The 16,108-nt window shown below is 41.4% G+C and overlaps 1 protein-coding gene across 13 annotated transcripts in view; it reads left to right on the forward strand.

Moving 5' to 3' along the window:
* dab1a (DAB adaptor protein 1a) overlaps positions 1 to 16,108 on the forward strand; it is a 256,990-nt gene that overhangs the window by 211,276 nt on the left and 29,606 nt on the right. For all 13 annotated transcript variants that reach the window (XM_032572408.1, XM_032572409.1, XM_032572410.1 and 10 more), the window contains 3 exons: positions 1,377 to 1,516; positions 5,162 to 5,260; positions 13,517 to 13,648. In XM_032572408.1, coding sequence (XP_032428299.1) covers positions 1,377 to 1,516; positions 5,162 to 5,260; positions 13,517 to 13,648 — 371 coding nt within the window. The remainder of the gene's footprint in view (positions 1 to 1,376; positions 1,517 to 5,161; positions 5,261 to 13,516; positions 13,649 to 16,108) is intronic.

Here is a 16,108-nt window from a genome sequence, read left to right on the forward strand (position 1 = left end):
CTAATTATTACTGAAGGGCAACATAATATACAGACTTCATAATCTGCACTCTTTTGGTTGAATGCAGTATTTATTTCCACTTTTACTTTATGTTGTTTAGTTTTTTTTTTCAAGTGCGTTTTTTGTTAATGGAGACCATTTTATTTTTGTTTTTGGTTGTTTTGTTTATTTTGTTTATCAGTTCCAGTGTTAACTGTTCTTTTGAAAATAAAGTGTACCTATCTTTTGCAAGAAATCGCATGGATTATTATGTCATTTCCATTAAATCAGTGTAAAAAGGTCTTCAAACAATATTATCGTTTATCGCAATAATTTTTGAGACAATTAATCGCTCAGCAAAATTTGCTATCGTGACAGGCCTAAACGCAGACATAAAGTAGATTAGCGGTGGGCAACTATGATTAAGTAGCGCTGTGAAACGTGACATCCCTGTCCCTCCCCCTCACCCCGGGTCAAAGCTTCATTCTTCTTACACTGCGGGTTTTCGGGGACTTTGTGTGAGTGGAGGGAGTGTAAAAGAGTGAGAAAAGGAGGAGTGGAACCTCTCCATCACTCCGAGTCTGACCTTCCAAAGAGTCACGCTGATACAGAGTACAGAACTAATGCCTCTATATATTATCTGAATTTGCTGCATTATCATTACACCTCTCGCTCTTGCCCTCACACTCCTTTTCCCCGCGCCGCATGCACACGACACGCGACGAGGAGTCGACCGGGAGACTCGCTGGTGCTCCTCCGGATGGGAAAAGCATTGATGAACTGCTCACCCGCGGCATCTTGGAGGCTGAAAAACGGTCTGAAGAAGAATGGTGACACCGTGACACAAAGGGAGCGAGAGTTTAGCCTTATGAGAAGCTGCTCTGCCCGCGTCTTGTATTGTGTGTGCGAGAGGGAACACAGGAGATAACACAGAGACTTCCTGTACAAGAGCAAGGTCAACACATTCACGCCACGGCTGACACGCACTAATGCATTCGCACCGTGTCGGCAATCGGGAGCACAATAGAAGAAGAGGAGAGAGGAAGGACTGCAGCAGACGAGGGAGATAAGAGCAAAATGTCACCATTATTTTGAGTTTCAACATTATTCCTTCTGAATGATACAGGCATATCCGCTTAGTATTTTGACCAATTTCAACGCCATCACTTCTGAGTTAGTCCTGAAACAAGATGTTGTTAAATCTTTAGCTTTGACTTTTACTTTTGTTTTTGTTTTGTTTGGGGGGGTTTTCTATCCCAAAGAATTACAGTTTCAAGCCTTTTTGTTGGCCACTTGATTGATGTCCCTGAGGTAATAGTGCTGGTCCGAGGTAGATTGAGGTCCTTGACTGGAAGCCACACTGTTGACTGAGGTGTGTGTGTGGTTTGTGTCTGCAGGGCAGGATCGCAGCGAGGCAGCTCTCATCAGGCGTTTTAAGGGCGATGGCGTCCGCTACAAGGCCAAACTCATCGGCCTGGACGAGGTCACCGCCGCCCGCGGAGACAAGCTCTGCCAGGACTCAATGATGAAACTCAAGGTAAGAACACCCTCCCCTCTCCTTTTATTTTTTTGCTGTTGCAAACAAACAGAGATTTACGTGGACACAATCTGGAAACTTTAAATTTGCATGATAATTTAAAATAACAGCAAAAAAAAAAAGAAGAACGTGGAGAAACAACGCGGCATGCATCGCCTCAGGCCGGATGAAGTTCCTGCTCTCTCAAAACCTACAAACATCAGTGGCTGTTCATTTTTTTTGGTCTATAAAGAGTTCATCTTCATGCATATTCTAGTGTTGAACATTTAAATATGCATGTTTAATACATCACAGCGTAAGTGCGCTTTCCTATATAGCCATGCATGCAGGGTTTGTCTGCCCCCCCCCCCCCCCCCATATGCAAATTTCCAGGGTAGAAAAGTTCAAGTACAAAGATAGGAGGGAAAAAAATGTGCATGCTTTAATTTATAGGCATGATGATGATGGGTGCAGGAGGAAGTGAGGAGGTTAGCCATATGGATGAGAAGGGGATTGCGGTGAATGTCTCATTTGGCAGGACAGGAACAATTAGAGGGGGAGTTAGACAGATGGGGCAGTTAACAAAGAAGAGAAGTCATACAGGAAGAGGGATCATTTAGATGATGGGTAGGAGACAGGTGAGTGAAGATGACAGCAGATTGGCCATTTTATTATCATTCATGGAAAAAAAGGAGCGCCGTTTATAAAAAAAAAAATAATTGATTGACTTTTGCAACATGAAGAAACTCGTGTTAAAAACAGCCACATTTTTTCACCAAATCCTTGCTTTTTTTTTTACTTCCTGCGGATTTTTGTCAAAGATATAAGGCGAGGAGCAGCTCGTTCATTATTAATTATCCCTAAGTCATGCTGCCAGTGGAAATTAAATAGAGAAAATTACATTTGTGTTTTGTTTTGTGTGGAGTGAAAACTCCACCCAGTGGAGACCTATAAGGGTGAGAAGCGGACAGACAGCTCATTGATCAAACGGGATCCCTCCTTCTCATTTATTCCGACAGGAAATCCATCAACTCTTTTACTCTCGTCTCTCCACCTCTTATTTCACGTGGCTCCTCCTGTGCCTCGTTCAACTGCTCTGGTTCTCTGTTCTTGTTCCACCCTTTTCTTCTCCACTTTTTGTGATTAAACAATGCAAATCAACATGAAAGTGGTGCCCGTTCTAATACTGGGCCCTGACTTTCTTCCGTTTTTCAGAACTTGCGTCGTGATAGAACGTTTTCCATCTTGATATTGTTTGACTGCTCTAAAAGATGTGTATCATGTGCACAATAAGGCTTCCAGTATTTAAAAAAATAATCTTTTGAGCCACTTTGGTAATTGAAATCCGAAGAACGATAAAGGCTGTTGAACTCTTCAAAACCTTGTTAAACTAAAACGAGAAAGACTGTAGGATTTTTAACATACATATCAACCATATGTATGAACAGTAAGTATTATTTTTGACATAAACAACTGAAAGTCTTCCAGAAGAGTTGTTTTGACTTAATTTCTGGCATCTACATAGACACCAGTGAATCATATCCAGTCCAGAGGTTCATAGGGCGCAAACCACTCATTAATCTATGTAGTCAGATGTCACAAACTGTTCTGGACCAAGACTCTCAGGAAATCAGACCTTCAATGTACAAAAATAGTAGGTCTGCAAAAAATGCTGCATCCAGAGTTGACCTTCAATACGGCAACTGGGAAATGTTAGCACCAAACAAACAAATAATCAGCAGAATAAAGATGCAACTTCACCTAAAGGACGTCATAAGATGCTCGACGAACAACATAGTGGGCTTTCGATATCATTGACATCACTCTGAAATATAGACACCCAGGGCGGGCATTGCAAAATTTAAATGAAAAATGAAGAAATAACAAATCAAACATTTGATTAATCAATAAAATCGACTTATTTGAAAGTGTTTATCTAGAGGCGATCCATTGTAGGAGTTGTAACTGAATGCACCTTAGAAGCGTAGCTGTTGGAGAAAATCCCTCTGTAGAAACCTCCATGGTATTTAGGGCTGGTTGAATCGATTTGGACTTCAGCCTATTTCTCTGTGCACCAGTGTTTTACTTTTGGTTTAACATTATTTTAAGTGAGTAATTAAGTATCATTTGTCTTATTGCTGTTGTGAAATGCTAACTTTGGTTTGGTCTGCCTTTCTTTTTCAATTTTTATTTTTTTTACTTGGCCTTTATTTAAACAGGATAAATCTCATTAGAAAAATCTATTTTCTATGTCAGGAGAGAATTATTCAAATATTAAATAAAATCACAAAGGTCATGTAGAAAACAACAGTTCGAGTTCATATTAAGGTGCATTGTGAAAATTGTGACTTCTCTACTTTGTTTTGGTGCCACTTTTAAAACTGCTTAGTGGAACGAAGAGCTCATGCACAGACGTTGTGCATACTTGTATATTTAATATGGCTCTATACATTTAGTACAGATGTGTGCTGAACTGAAAGACCTGTACCGTCACACCGCTAATACTGACACATTTAAATTTGTGCTAAGTTATTGTTCGCATTCAAGCTTAGGAATATGTCAGCGGACCTAAACAAGACAACGCAAGACGTCCTTAGCAGGTTATAGAAATATACGCATATTTTCCTCAGTAATTCAACATGTGTGCATGACTTAAAATTAGATGTTGCATTCAGTGAAGGGGGGTGGGTGGCGTTTGAATTAAACAATTCCAAGATGATACAAATGAGGAATATTTGTTTTTCTTTGCTGAATAAATCAAACACGCAAGAAACCATTTTAAGCTTTGCTTAAAACTATGTTTAAAACATTTTTTATGACAAGTGTATTTGTAATATCTTCAAATAGAGAGTGAGTATACATAGCAGACGTTTTGGGACATTTCAAAAAATTTTCTTTGGATGATCACTTGGAGGCACCAAAGATGCGCTACTGCTGCTCAAAAGTTGCAGTACTGACCGAAAAACTTATCTTAGGTCAGACAAGACTACACTCTGAATCACTCACCTCACCTTGCCAAATGTTTGAAATACATCCACCAGCAGGGAAGGCCAGCTATTACTTTCTGATTCATTTTGTTCATTATTATTTCACCACTTGGGGGCAGTTGTAGACTATATATAAACTTATATAATCTTTCTTCTCTAGATCATCATTAAGAAAAGAGACATGGGGAATATGACATCATGGCAAAAGTAACTTATTTGGTTCAGCACAGTAGCAAACTGTACATTCTGTACACTGTTGTGCTTCTTGGCCAAGTCTCCCTCGAAAAGAGACTTTATCTCAAGGGGCTTTATGATAAAATAATGGTTAACTAAAAAATATATTCTATAACATTCTAATTTATTCAAACAGAATAAATTATACAACCCAATACCTGTCACATCTATACCAAATAGATGTGACAGGACTTGATGTTTAGCAGCATAATCTTCTGCTAAACGTGTTGGTAAAATGTCTGTTTGTGGCTGTAAATGGTCTCATCCTAAACTGATACCACAGTGTGTGGCTTGTTACCAATACTGAGGGGTAATCCACCAAGAGAACAATCTTTTACTCAGAGACTCTGCTTAATGTGCATTCCCTTTCCACTCTTCATGTATTTCATTTCTGTTCCTAATGCGATTGTTTTGCATCGTGTGTGTGTGTGTGTCTCATCCGCAGGGTATAGCGGCTGCAGCGCGGTCTAAAGGAGAACACAAGCAGAAGGTGTTTCTAACCGTTTCCTTTGGAGGGATCAAGATCTTTGATGAGAAGACGGGGGTAAGCTCTGAAGGAGACGTGGGTCTGTTTATATGCGTGAGCACCACCGCGCGCAGCCCTGCTGTGTGTGCATGTATTTCTGTTTCTTCTGTTAATGAGGCCTCTCCATGAAAGGGAGTGGCCCCTGGGGAAATCAGGAGGCCCTAATTGAAACCCTGAGAACAAGGCTGTAGTAGATGAGAGAACATGGCTATCCCATTGTATGCCTTTTTGCAAACAGCGACAACACTGGTTTCATATTGTGCTCCAGGATTATGCGTATTCCATCTTACTTGGCTGTTTTCCTGGCTGACCAATGGGATCTGTCCTGACTTCATCATATGTTTTATTTCAGCTCTTCCAATAATGAGGCATGGAGCCCAGTGCCGGTTTTTGGTATGGTTTTTGCTGAATGGTGTTAGAACGGAGGGGGAGGATGATCACCCACTGTGTCTATTTCTAAAGGGCTTATTTTAGAGAATATTATGTGTTTTTGCCATCCTGCTCTTTATAAAGTAACACTTGAAGTTCAATGAGCTGTTAGCTGGTTATTTAGTTGGTCTGTTTGCAAACTAACAGACATGCTGCTCATAGCTTGTGAACTTTAGTGTGAAACATTGTTAGGCGAGACGAATTGGGGAACACTTCTTCACAGTTATAAAGAACAATTTGGGAATCTATTCCATTATTTCCAAACATCCACATTTTATCTGTCATGTTAATAAGGGAAACTTCCTGTCGTAGGAGCTGAATTTCAATCAACGGACTGGCAGTGAGAGTTACTCTATGCTTCACAAAGTAGAAAAACTGTTGCGGTTTTACTTTTTTGCAACCCCACTTCAGGTCAGGGCTCAGGCTCCGCCTCTAGCTGAGGACTGCAAGTATCTTGATGTCTTGCTGATGAGTGATTGTAGGGTGGAGCGGGAAAAAGATTGACAGATTGGGTTGTATTCTGCAGCAACGGTGGTTCTGCTCTGCTCTGTCATTCCGAACAAAGAGCTAAGACAAAAAATGTTGCAACGAATGTACAAGTCATTGAAATACTCATTCTCCATATTTGGCTGGACTCAAACCGTAGAGATAGGGTAACAAGTCAGTTAAAGGGGAATTGGTCTCTGCCAAGATGGCTTCCTGGATGACTCCCTTTAAAGGCTTTCCAGGCATGTGCCACTGGTATCCTGCTGATATATCACTTCTTAGTCCCCTCTTGAATCTGTTACACCCGTAAGACTCAGGTAAATGAGGGGACAATGGAAGAATGAATGGATGCAACTTTTTGAAACCATTTGTATTCCCCCCACTCTGCCATCGCCTTCCATTTACAAAGTTATCTTATTTACCTCACAGTTTGCCGTCAGTCACCGTTTTCCCTCTGCCTAATGAAGGCTAAAAATACCTTAAAACCCAGCAAAACCACAATAAAAGGGAGATTTTCTTGGCTTCTGTCAGACATCTTGACAACTTGGAGATTTACACCAACAGTGGCAGTCATAAATAGAGGGCAGTCCGTGGAGAGAGCTCAGAAGTCAGTTATTAAATGCTGTTGCAGATTGAGTGTGCTTGTAGCTTCGAGGAAAGTGGGCAGAAGTGCCGGGTGATTTCTTTTTAAATTTTCCTACCCAAGGATCTGCTGACAGCTTTTATTGAGGCTCAATACCCTACCCGGCTATACCTGGTAATGTATCCTTGAGCAAGAAATATAATGCGCCTCCCCCCACCCCCCGATCCCCAAGCTTAACAGCTTTCCTGTCACTAAACAAGCCAGTTTTCTTTCTTTTAGTGCTGGTGATTGAGAGTCATTCCTGCATTAAGAGCCAGGTACATGAGAGAGAAATTAATTTTAAGATGCTTGGCACGGTTTACTCTGGAAGCCTGTTAAGATTTTCAGTGTTTGCTTGTTTTTATGGGGGGTTTTTTGTTTGTTTTTTGGGGGGTTTTGTGGCAGCTGGAGGAAAACAACCTTATTTCTATACCATAATTCAACATCTGTGTCGTATAAATGTGCGTGGCGTGCTGTCTGGTCGGTCTGAGCCGTGAATGAAGCCCGCAGCTCAACACCTGGTGTTCAGCTGCGAGATTTACACCCCAGCGTGAGTCGGATGTCGTTCACTCTGCACGTCGTGCGCGTGCGTGTGTATGTGTGTGTGTTTGCCCGTCGTTCACCTTCAAACCTCGTTTTACAGCCCTCATAAAGTCGTGTCCCTCACCCCTCCTTGACGCGTAAACATTTCTATGATGAAAGACAGAGTGATAAAGAAAATAAAACAATAGATACTAAAAAAAAAAAAAACAGGTAAAAAGCCGAGGGAGTGAAGAGGGGGAGAGAGTAAAAGAAGCGGGGAAAGGGTTGAGTGAAACGATAAGAGGAAACGAGGATGTAGAAAAGATTGATAGAGGAGGGTGGGGCTGTGATGGAGGGACAGAGATGGACTGAAACAGAGTTAGAGAGATAGGTAGGGAATCAGGGAGCATATGTCAGAGTAAAGCTCTCTTCAGGGAGACCTTGTCCTCTGTCTCCTCGCATTAATATTAACTATAAAGATATGCAGTCGTCACTATCAGTCCTTCAACCGCTCCTTATGCCAAGGGAAGAGAGCAAGACGGAGAGAATGACTCTGCTTAGGTTCATGGATCTCGACGATCTCAAACCCCCCGCCACACCCTCAGCATCCATCCGTCACCCAGATGGGAGGACGGATGGATGTACAGGTGAAGGAATAGATGAATGGCCCCCCCGCCATCGAAGGAGAGAAGGTCACATGCAGGATGGAGGGGAGTGTTGTTCGAGATGCAGAAGAAGAAGAGGTGGAGACATTAATCTCAGAGAGAGCAGGTCGGCACGTCTCTCTTTCGGGTCAGCCTCTATCTCGATAAACACACTCACACACACACGCCCACGCACCCCGACGCACGTACAGGCGCTGGCCTCATCAGCGTCTGGCGCCAAGCGCAGAAACCTTTATGTCAGGAGTCGAGGGTTGAACCTTGTGAGTCACAACGATGAGATACATCCGGTTCATTCCACAAAATGCAATGATTTCAATCACATCATTTAAAAACAAAAATGCAGATACTAAAGAAGTACCCATCATTTGTGAGGTTGATTTCTGATCTTAAGAAAAACAACTTTGATGTGCAGATTCTGATTTAGCTCGTTCCAATAGCTCTTTAAAAAGACCAGGATGGCTCTTCAGGTAATTCTTTCCTGCCTTTCGGCAGTGAGCGGTCGTTAGTTATTTTTATCTGGTGCTGTGTGAGAGTGTTGTGATGGACTGGCGACCTGTCCAGGGTGTACCCCACCTCTCCCTCAATGACCTCTGGCTATAAGACCCAGCCCCTCCCTTTGGACCCTGCAAGGACGAGTGGGTATAAATGATGGACGGATGGATATGTGACAGTAGTAGTCAGACCATTTCTATTATTTCAAAATAAATCCAAAGTCATTGCTGAGTTGATATTTTAAACAGTCTTTAGCATTGTACTTTAAAGCAACTAAGAGTCGTTCCTTAGAGAATGTCAGTCCTTACCTTTATGGTTCCAAATCCACCAAGTTCCATGATGGGCAGAGGCTAAGAGGTACAAAGCATTAAACAGAGCAACTTCTAAAAGTCTTCATCTCTTTCTTGGCCAGAATTAACCACAGACATGCTGTATAGAAACTTTTTCATTTTTAAAAAGCTTCTTGCAGCTTTTATGCTTCCGTCGTTGCGTTCCGTGTGTTGGGTTCACCCTGAGTCAAGGAAAACATTTGCCTTTCGCTGTCGATTGTCGTTCCCCCGTGTGTCACACTGCTCTGAACCAGGTTGCATTACGCAGGAGAGAGACTTAGGTAATCCGATTAATCTGTATTATGTGACATCTATGCATTAAACTTTATAGACTAATCGTATGTGTAGTAAGTTAATATTGGCAGTTCTGCTTATCCAAAAGAATAAAGACAAATAAAAAAATTGGGTGTCCAAGTTTGAATTTATTGTGGATTCTCTTTTTTCAACACAAGGTCAAATTCATTCATACGATCTCAAAAGCATGCACACACATCCACTAATATTTGGTTAAAATATCCCTTGTGATGTTGTGAAGAATGTCTAGCTATCAACAAGCTGCTAGCATCATTTATCTGGATAAGTGACGTCTCGTCTTTTCAGAAAAAGTTGGTTTTGGTTTTCTGGCCGTTTTTAGACAGAACTGCATAGTTCTGTTTCTGCATAGAACTATGCAGAAACAGATTCTGCATAGTTCCCTAATGTTAGCCTGCTTTATCCATCCCAAAGCCAGTTTCAGTGCATGTTTGGAACATCTCTGTTTCACCCGACTAGCTTCTGATTTAAGGTGAAGTTAAAGAATTTGTAGTCAGTGCTACATCTTCAGTATTTCACCGCTGGTGTACCCAGCGATACTGATGCAACATTACTACTGAGAATGAAACCATGCTTGACAGCTGGTACAGTGTACAACTTACTAAAGGGCATTTGATGAAATATTAATGAGCTGTGTGTTTACATTTGAGTCTGTATGTATAATTTTGAACTTGTGCTTCCTATTCTTGTTTTGCAAAAACTCCCGCTTGTAAAGAACGGTTCAAATATGTCATTAGAAAACCTTGTTACAGTAATACAACCTTACTGTAACAAGGTTATATGTGATCAGTTTATCACTCCCAGCATGTCAAGACAATCTTAATGTTCAGCTTCTGTTATCTGACTACACAGAGTCTTGTGCGTTTTATTCTTTTGCCTTCATTTTAGCCAAGCTCCACAGAGATTTTTTCATTCAAGCGACTAATTACACCTCAAAGCTAAGTGCTTTGACGGTCCGGGCCTGCTGGTTGGAGACTGGGCAGCCTCAGTGGGCTGCTTTCCAGGAGAGGGATGTGAAGGTTAGGGGAGGTTAGACCGACAGTATCCCGCTGCTTCCTTTCCTCCCTCCTCAATCCCGGCATCAGAGCAGAAAATCTTGGGTCAGTGGCCAGCAGCTCTTCAAGGACACGCTGCCCACAATCCCCTGAGAGACACCGATGCCGTGTGGGACTGTTGTCCATATCAGCATATCTGGACGGACAGAGAGAGAGCATAAAGTCATTATTGAATTTTTACATGCCTTTGCAAGCAATCAACTACCCTGGAATGCCATTTTGTAGCATAATCAAGTAACTATCTTACCTTCAATTGTTATAAAACTGCTGGATATATCAAACATGATTTAAAAGAAATTTGATTTGCAATTTAACGCCTTGAAATTTCTGTCTTTTTAGGGAGTCAGAAACCGTCACTCCCCCTTCAGCACGTCATCATAACGTTTCTCCGTTAAGCCTTTAAAATCGTTTTTAGCAGCGTTTCACTGAGAAGTGGTTCCCATGATGGGCTCAGCAGATGCGCAGTTCCGCCTGATGTTTTCTAATAGCTGCTAGCGCTAGTCTGTAGGAGCTGAGTAGGAGATTCAATTATTCCTTAAACATGCATGAAAGAATCAAGACAACACTGTAACATGATGCAAAGCTCAAAACGTTGAGCCAGTACATAGAATGTTAGCAGCAGAGCCTGTCGGTGGATAAAATGTGGCAGGATACAACCAGTTTTCACCAATTTATAAAAATAAGAATATTTGTGGGGGCTGCTGAGGAGCTCCACGAAATTGTCTGATTTATTTTTATTTCTATCCTTTTCCTACCATTTTTTTTCCCTCTAGGTTATTATGACTGAAGCAAAAATTGTCCGAAACCTACGCATGCATGATCTAAATCGGCCCACACAAACTTCTTTCATTTTCAGCTTTTATTTGGATAGCCATAAGCGCCTGCTTTGTGAGCATTTGTTGTTTTTGCAGCAGTTAATGTACAGGTATGCTGAGAGTGTAGTATGATCAGAATCAGGTCAGCATCTTCGAAACATTTGAGGGTGATTGCTGATGTCTTTCTGACCCGGTATTTAATACAAACAGCCAGAAACTTTTCGAGGTGCTCGTAATAATTATTTTTAGAGTTTTTTTCAGCAATGAACCGTTGCGTCTTGAAAATATCTTTGGGAACAGTAACAGTGGAGTTAAATGTGCTAAATGTGCCATTTTGGGTTAGTTTTTCTTAATTAGTGTGTTATGCATCATGCACTGGTCTTCATCCCAGACTGTATTCCTCTTTTTATGAGATGTATGGTCAACATCTGTTGCTTAATGATAATCCGCCATGGAACAGATCTACCTTGTAAAACCAGCAACTTTCTGCCTGCCGGAGAATGTTGCAGGATTGATGTTTTAATAACGCGACCTTTGTGCTGAGAAACTGGCTCAAAAGATGTCAAAGTCCAAGTAAAACAATCCCAGCTTCATTTTTAAACGCTGGTGATCCAACCTGGTGACTGTGCATACGAAGTGCTTCTGCTGTTGAAGCTTTACTTGCTGCCAAGATGAAGAGGAGCGTTTTGAATTTATCCAGTCATTTCATTGTGCGCTCTTTTTGAATCAGAGTCTCTCTTTGTCACCTCGCCGCCCACCCAGAGATAATTCAATAACCTCTGTAAATGAGCTGTGTGTGTGCGTGTGCGTTGTGTGTTTTTCACACACTGCCTTAGCTGTCATTTTCAGGTCAATCAAAGGTGATAATAATAATCATTACTGCAATTATTAAATTTAGAAGACATGACTCATACAGCGATTATGTGCCTCTGCTGGGGTTTACAGTGTGTGTGATTGTTCGCGGCCCCCCGTGTTTAAACTGCTGTCACTCCTCCCCGCCACGTCTCACCTCTGGATTCACTACAGAGGGAGCAGATGTGTGTGTTTGTTGTGTGATTGTACAGGGCCCCGGCCCCTCTGATGAACTGAAGGGCCGCAGGATCATTATGTTGACTGCGCGCCTCTCCTCGCAGCGGGCAGCTGGCACAGACAACAATAACAAAGCAGACATTTAGTGTGACTTAACAGAGGGCCTTTGCAGATTAAGCTGTGAATTCTGTGCATGCGTGTGCGTGAGTGTGTGCGGGGAGCGAGGGCGCAGATGAAGTGATCAAGTCCGACAGCTTGCCGAGCTGTGATTGTCACTGATCCCCCCCCCCCTCTGTCCTCAGGACAAACAGTGCCATCTGCCACAGGCAATGCCAGCTTGGCAGATCCAACCCAAACTAAACCGTAGAGGGCAGAAGAGCTGCAAATAATTCAGTGAAGGATACAAGGTCTCTAACCGAGTGTTCAGAGTGTACTCTCAGGGAGGGTTGCAAAAGTTTGTGTCGGGTGTGAACTTACAGCACCTTGTAAAAATATCCATACACGGTGAGCATTTCCACATTTCATATCAGTCGATATCGATGATTATTGATTAGTTTTTGGTTTTAAATTGCTGAAGTCCTGCCAGATTGGTGGCATGACTTTTTTTTTTATGCGGTCATGAGGCACAGAAACCTGAAACTGCTGCTGCGCCAGTTACTCAACAGGTTGTTGCTAGGCAACCAAAGAACGAGTTAGTTGATGCCACCGTGAGAGGTTGAGCAGCAAGAACCTTTTCCTCTGCCTACATTGCCCAGAATGCTGTGCGGTTCTGGATCAGAGTTTCGTGGAATTATTGAATATTCTACTGGCTGTATTATCTATTGATATCTATTGATACTGATCACGTGTCAATCGTGATATATATTGTTATTGAGTGATTGTCCAGGACTAGTGTGGGACAATTATTGTGCGGAGTTAAAACAGTTTTCAATCTTTAAATTAAAAAAATATATATATTGATGTTTTTCATCTGCTAAATATTGTGATTATGATTGTTTATTTTCTGTAATGAGTTTTTCTACAGACTTAGTTTGATAATTTGCTGCATATAGATATAATCAGGCAGAGTTCATGAGAATGTGTGTGGATATAAATTTCCAGTAATACTGGAAGAAAACTTAAAAGGTTCACATTTCCAAAAGGCAACTTGCCAAACAAATAATTTAGTTTAAAGCGTATTCATGTGCTGGAATGGCTCAGTCAAAGTCTAAATCTAAATCCAAATAAAAATCTGTAGGACATTACTTTTTGAGAAGTAATGTCCTCTGTAGATTCTCCTTGTTTGATGAGAAGGAGCTTATGCTATTTTTTTTCAAAGAACAGACAAAGACTTTCATTTCTAGATATCCAAACCGGATAAAGAGATACCCCAAGAGACTTGTAGCTGCAATTGCAGTGAAATTCGGTACAACTTTATGTATTTTGCTGACATCATGCTTTTGTGGAGCGTGAAGACACAGAACTATTTGACTTTTGTCTGCACAGCAAAAGCTCATACTTCATTGTTTTCTTTCACAGATCCTCCAACACCACCATGCAGTCCATGAAATCTCCTACATTGCCAAGGACATCACGGACCACAGAGCCTTCGGTTATGTCTGCGGGAAGGAGGGAAATCACAGATTTGTGGCCATCAAAACTGCACAGTCGGTCAGTGTTTGACTTTGCGCGTCAATTTTTAATGTTGGTGAAGCGTTTGCACACACTCATCCTGGAAGGTGAGATCTTTTTGACTCACCTTAGGCCTTCAGCAATATATTTGCACTATTTGTTTTCAAACAGGAAATGGAGATATTGTAAAAATGGTTTTATAATAAAGCAACAACAATGAATGTCAAAAGCAAGAATTTGATGCGGAAGTTTGAATTTGTAGATTTTCTCAACATACATTCAAATATTTACATATTCCCTCATTTATATATATACCTTCAGAGGTGGCAGAGAAACAACACGTCACCTTCTTTTCTTTTTTTTTACCGACAAGCTTTTGGCATAAAAATTACTTGATATTTGCCTACTCTTCTCAAAAAGTGGTAGCACTCATTTACATAAACAGTTTTCCCTGGTGCGAATCTGGCTTCTGAGTATATCCCACACATTAGATATGCTGATAAAACCCAACCAGTTCCCAACCCTCTGAACCGGATCGTCACTCTTGGATGTTCGAGCACAACCCAGAAATACCTTCATAGTAAAAGCTCATCATAACCTGAAACATGCCAGCACATCCTCAAGCTCAGGCAAATGTCTTCTGGAGACAAACATTGTTGAAGGTCCAAATTAACACGACATACTGTAGACGATGAATGTATGTAATGTTCACAATGTTACTGTAAGAACTGCTACGTGATACATGTGTGCAGGTTAAAGTGATTCATTCAGCTCATTTCTCGCTGGTGCAAACCTCTTGACATTTCGCTCATGCAGGTGTGTGTTGTGCATCAGACACACCGTTTACTGTGCATGAGGGCACAGCATAAGGCAGAAGGTCCAGGTCAGTCCTGCAGCAGCACCAGCGGCACACTCTACATGATATTGAGTACCTCTCTGGGCTCTGATATGATTGTTGTTGCTGCTGTTGCATCTGTGTGCCTGGCTTGTTTTATCTGGATCCAGCTGCCTTGCTCTGTAGCCATATTGATTTCCCATAGTGAGTCAATGAGGGTTTGAGTGTGTGTCACCAGCTCTAATGGCATATCCATCCTCCCAGGGCCATGAACCGTGGCTCTCTGACTTAGACTGATTCCCACACGCACACACACACACGCCAACACACGCCTTCCATCTGTATTCACCAGTGCACCCTGTGATTGAAAAGCGGTTGCTTTTCCAATGTTGCCCTGCCTAGCAGTGTATCACAGAGTGGTGTTTTCCTCACTCAGCTAAGCTGCCATTTACCTGGTGTGTGCCTGAGGAAAGGTCATAATTATATTTTACTCTCTCTCTCTCTCTCTCGGACTTGAACCCGCCATCGCCGGCGCTCGGGCTGTTAGTCGTGGTGGAAACAATGAGAGGGATGAAAGCACAGAGCTTATTGCTGTGGCTGTAATTGGAAAGTAACCACTTTGATGTGAATTAACAAAGTGTCTCTGTCGTCATGAAGTCTAAGACTTAAAGTTGTTCAGAAAAGGCCAATTTAGGGTTACATTCAAAAGTAATTGGCTTACTGCTCAAAGTCCCAGAACAAGAAAGACGTGTCTTATTTGGTCAGCTCGTTGTGCAGATGGAGGAGCCCTAATTGTGTCAGAAAGGATTGCCTCAGAGTTCAGTCTTTGTTGTAACTTTATGCAAAACTTACCAGAGTTAATATTATGAATAAAAATCAGCTTTTCAGGGTTATGGGAGAACTACACGTCAAAATTCTCGTCATTGTTTAAATGTGTGAAAAAAAATAGTCCCACCATAGAAAATACAAACCAAAGAAAAAAAACAAAAGGACGGTGCTGTGAATATTTCTTCTGTTTTTGCTCTTTTTTTGTCACATATTTCAGAAGGTATAATAATATTTTTCTGAAATGCTTTGATGACCACCACCAAAAAGTTCCACTTTTTGCTTTGCAGTCTACAGAATATTTTCCCCCAGATTCCTTTGGATGTTTTTTTGAGCAAAGATGAGGCGGGCCCTTGTGTTTCCCATCTCGAAACTCTCCCAAGGAAGCCATTTTTTTTGCCCTGTCTCTTTCTTATTGTTGAATCATCAATCATGACCATAGCTGAAGCAAGTAAGACCTGCAGTGCTTATTAAGTTATCTTTTTTTGGACATAATGTTAGCTGTGGTTTACCAGAGTCCCAAAGCCTTGGAAAAAAGCTTTCTAACCCTTCCAAGACTGATTGATGTCAATGCCTTTGATTTTTTTTTTTTTTTTTTTACCTGTTCTTGTATTTCAGGTTGTGATGTGTTTACTCTTTTTCAAAGTGCTTTACACCATAAAAATATAATACAGTAACCAATTATGAAGCAATGAACATTACATTTTGTCGCATGTAATCATCAAAAATGATTCTACGGGTTATGGCAGTAATCAGATCTGGGTGTGGCAAATGAAATAGAAATATCTTTCATTGTTCCACTGTGGAGAAATTCAGGAGATTCCTCAGCTCAACCTGAG

The sequence above is a fragment of the Xiphophorus hellerii genome, chromosome 9, assembly GCF_003331165.1.
Source record: "Xiphophorus hellerii strain 12219 chromosome 9, Xiphophorus_hellerii-4.1, whole genome shotgun sequence".
In the NCBI taxonomy this organism is placed as follows: domain Eukaryota; kingdom Metazoa; phylum Chordata; class Actinopteri; order Cyprinodontiformes; family Poeciliidae; genus Xiphophorus; species Xiphophorus hellerii.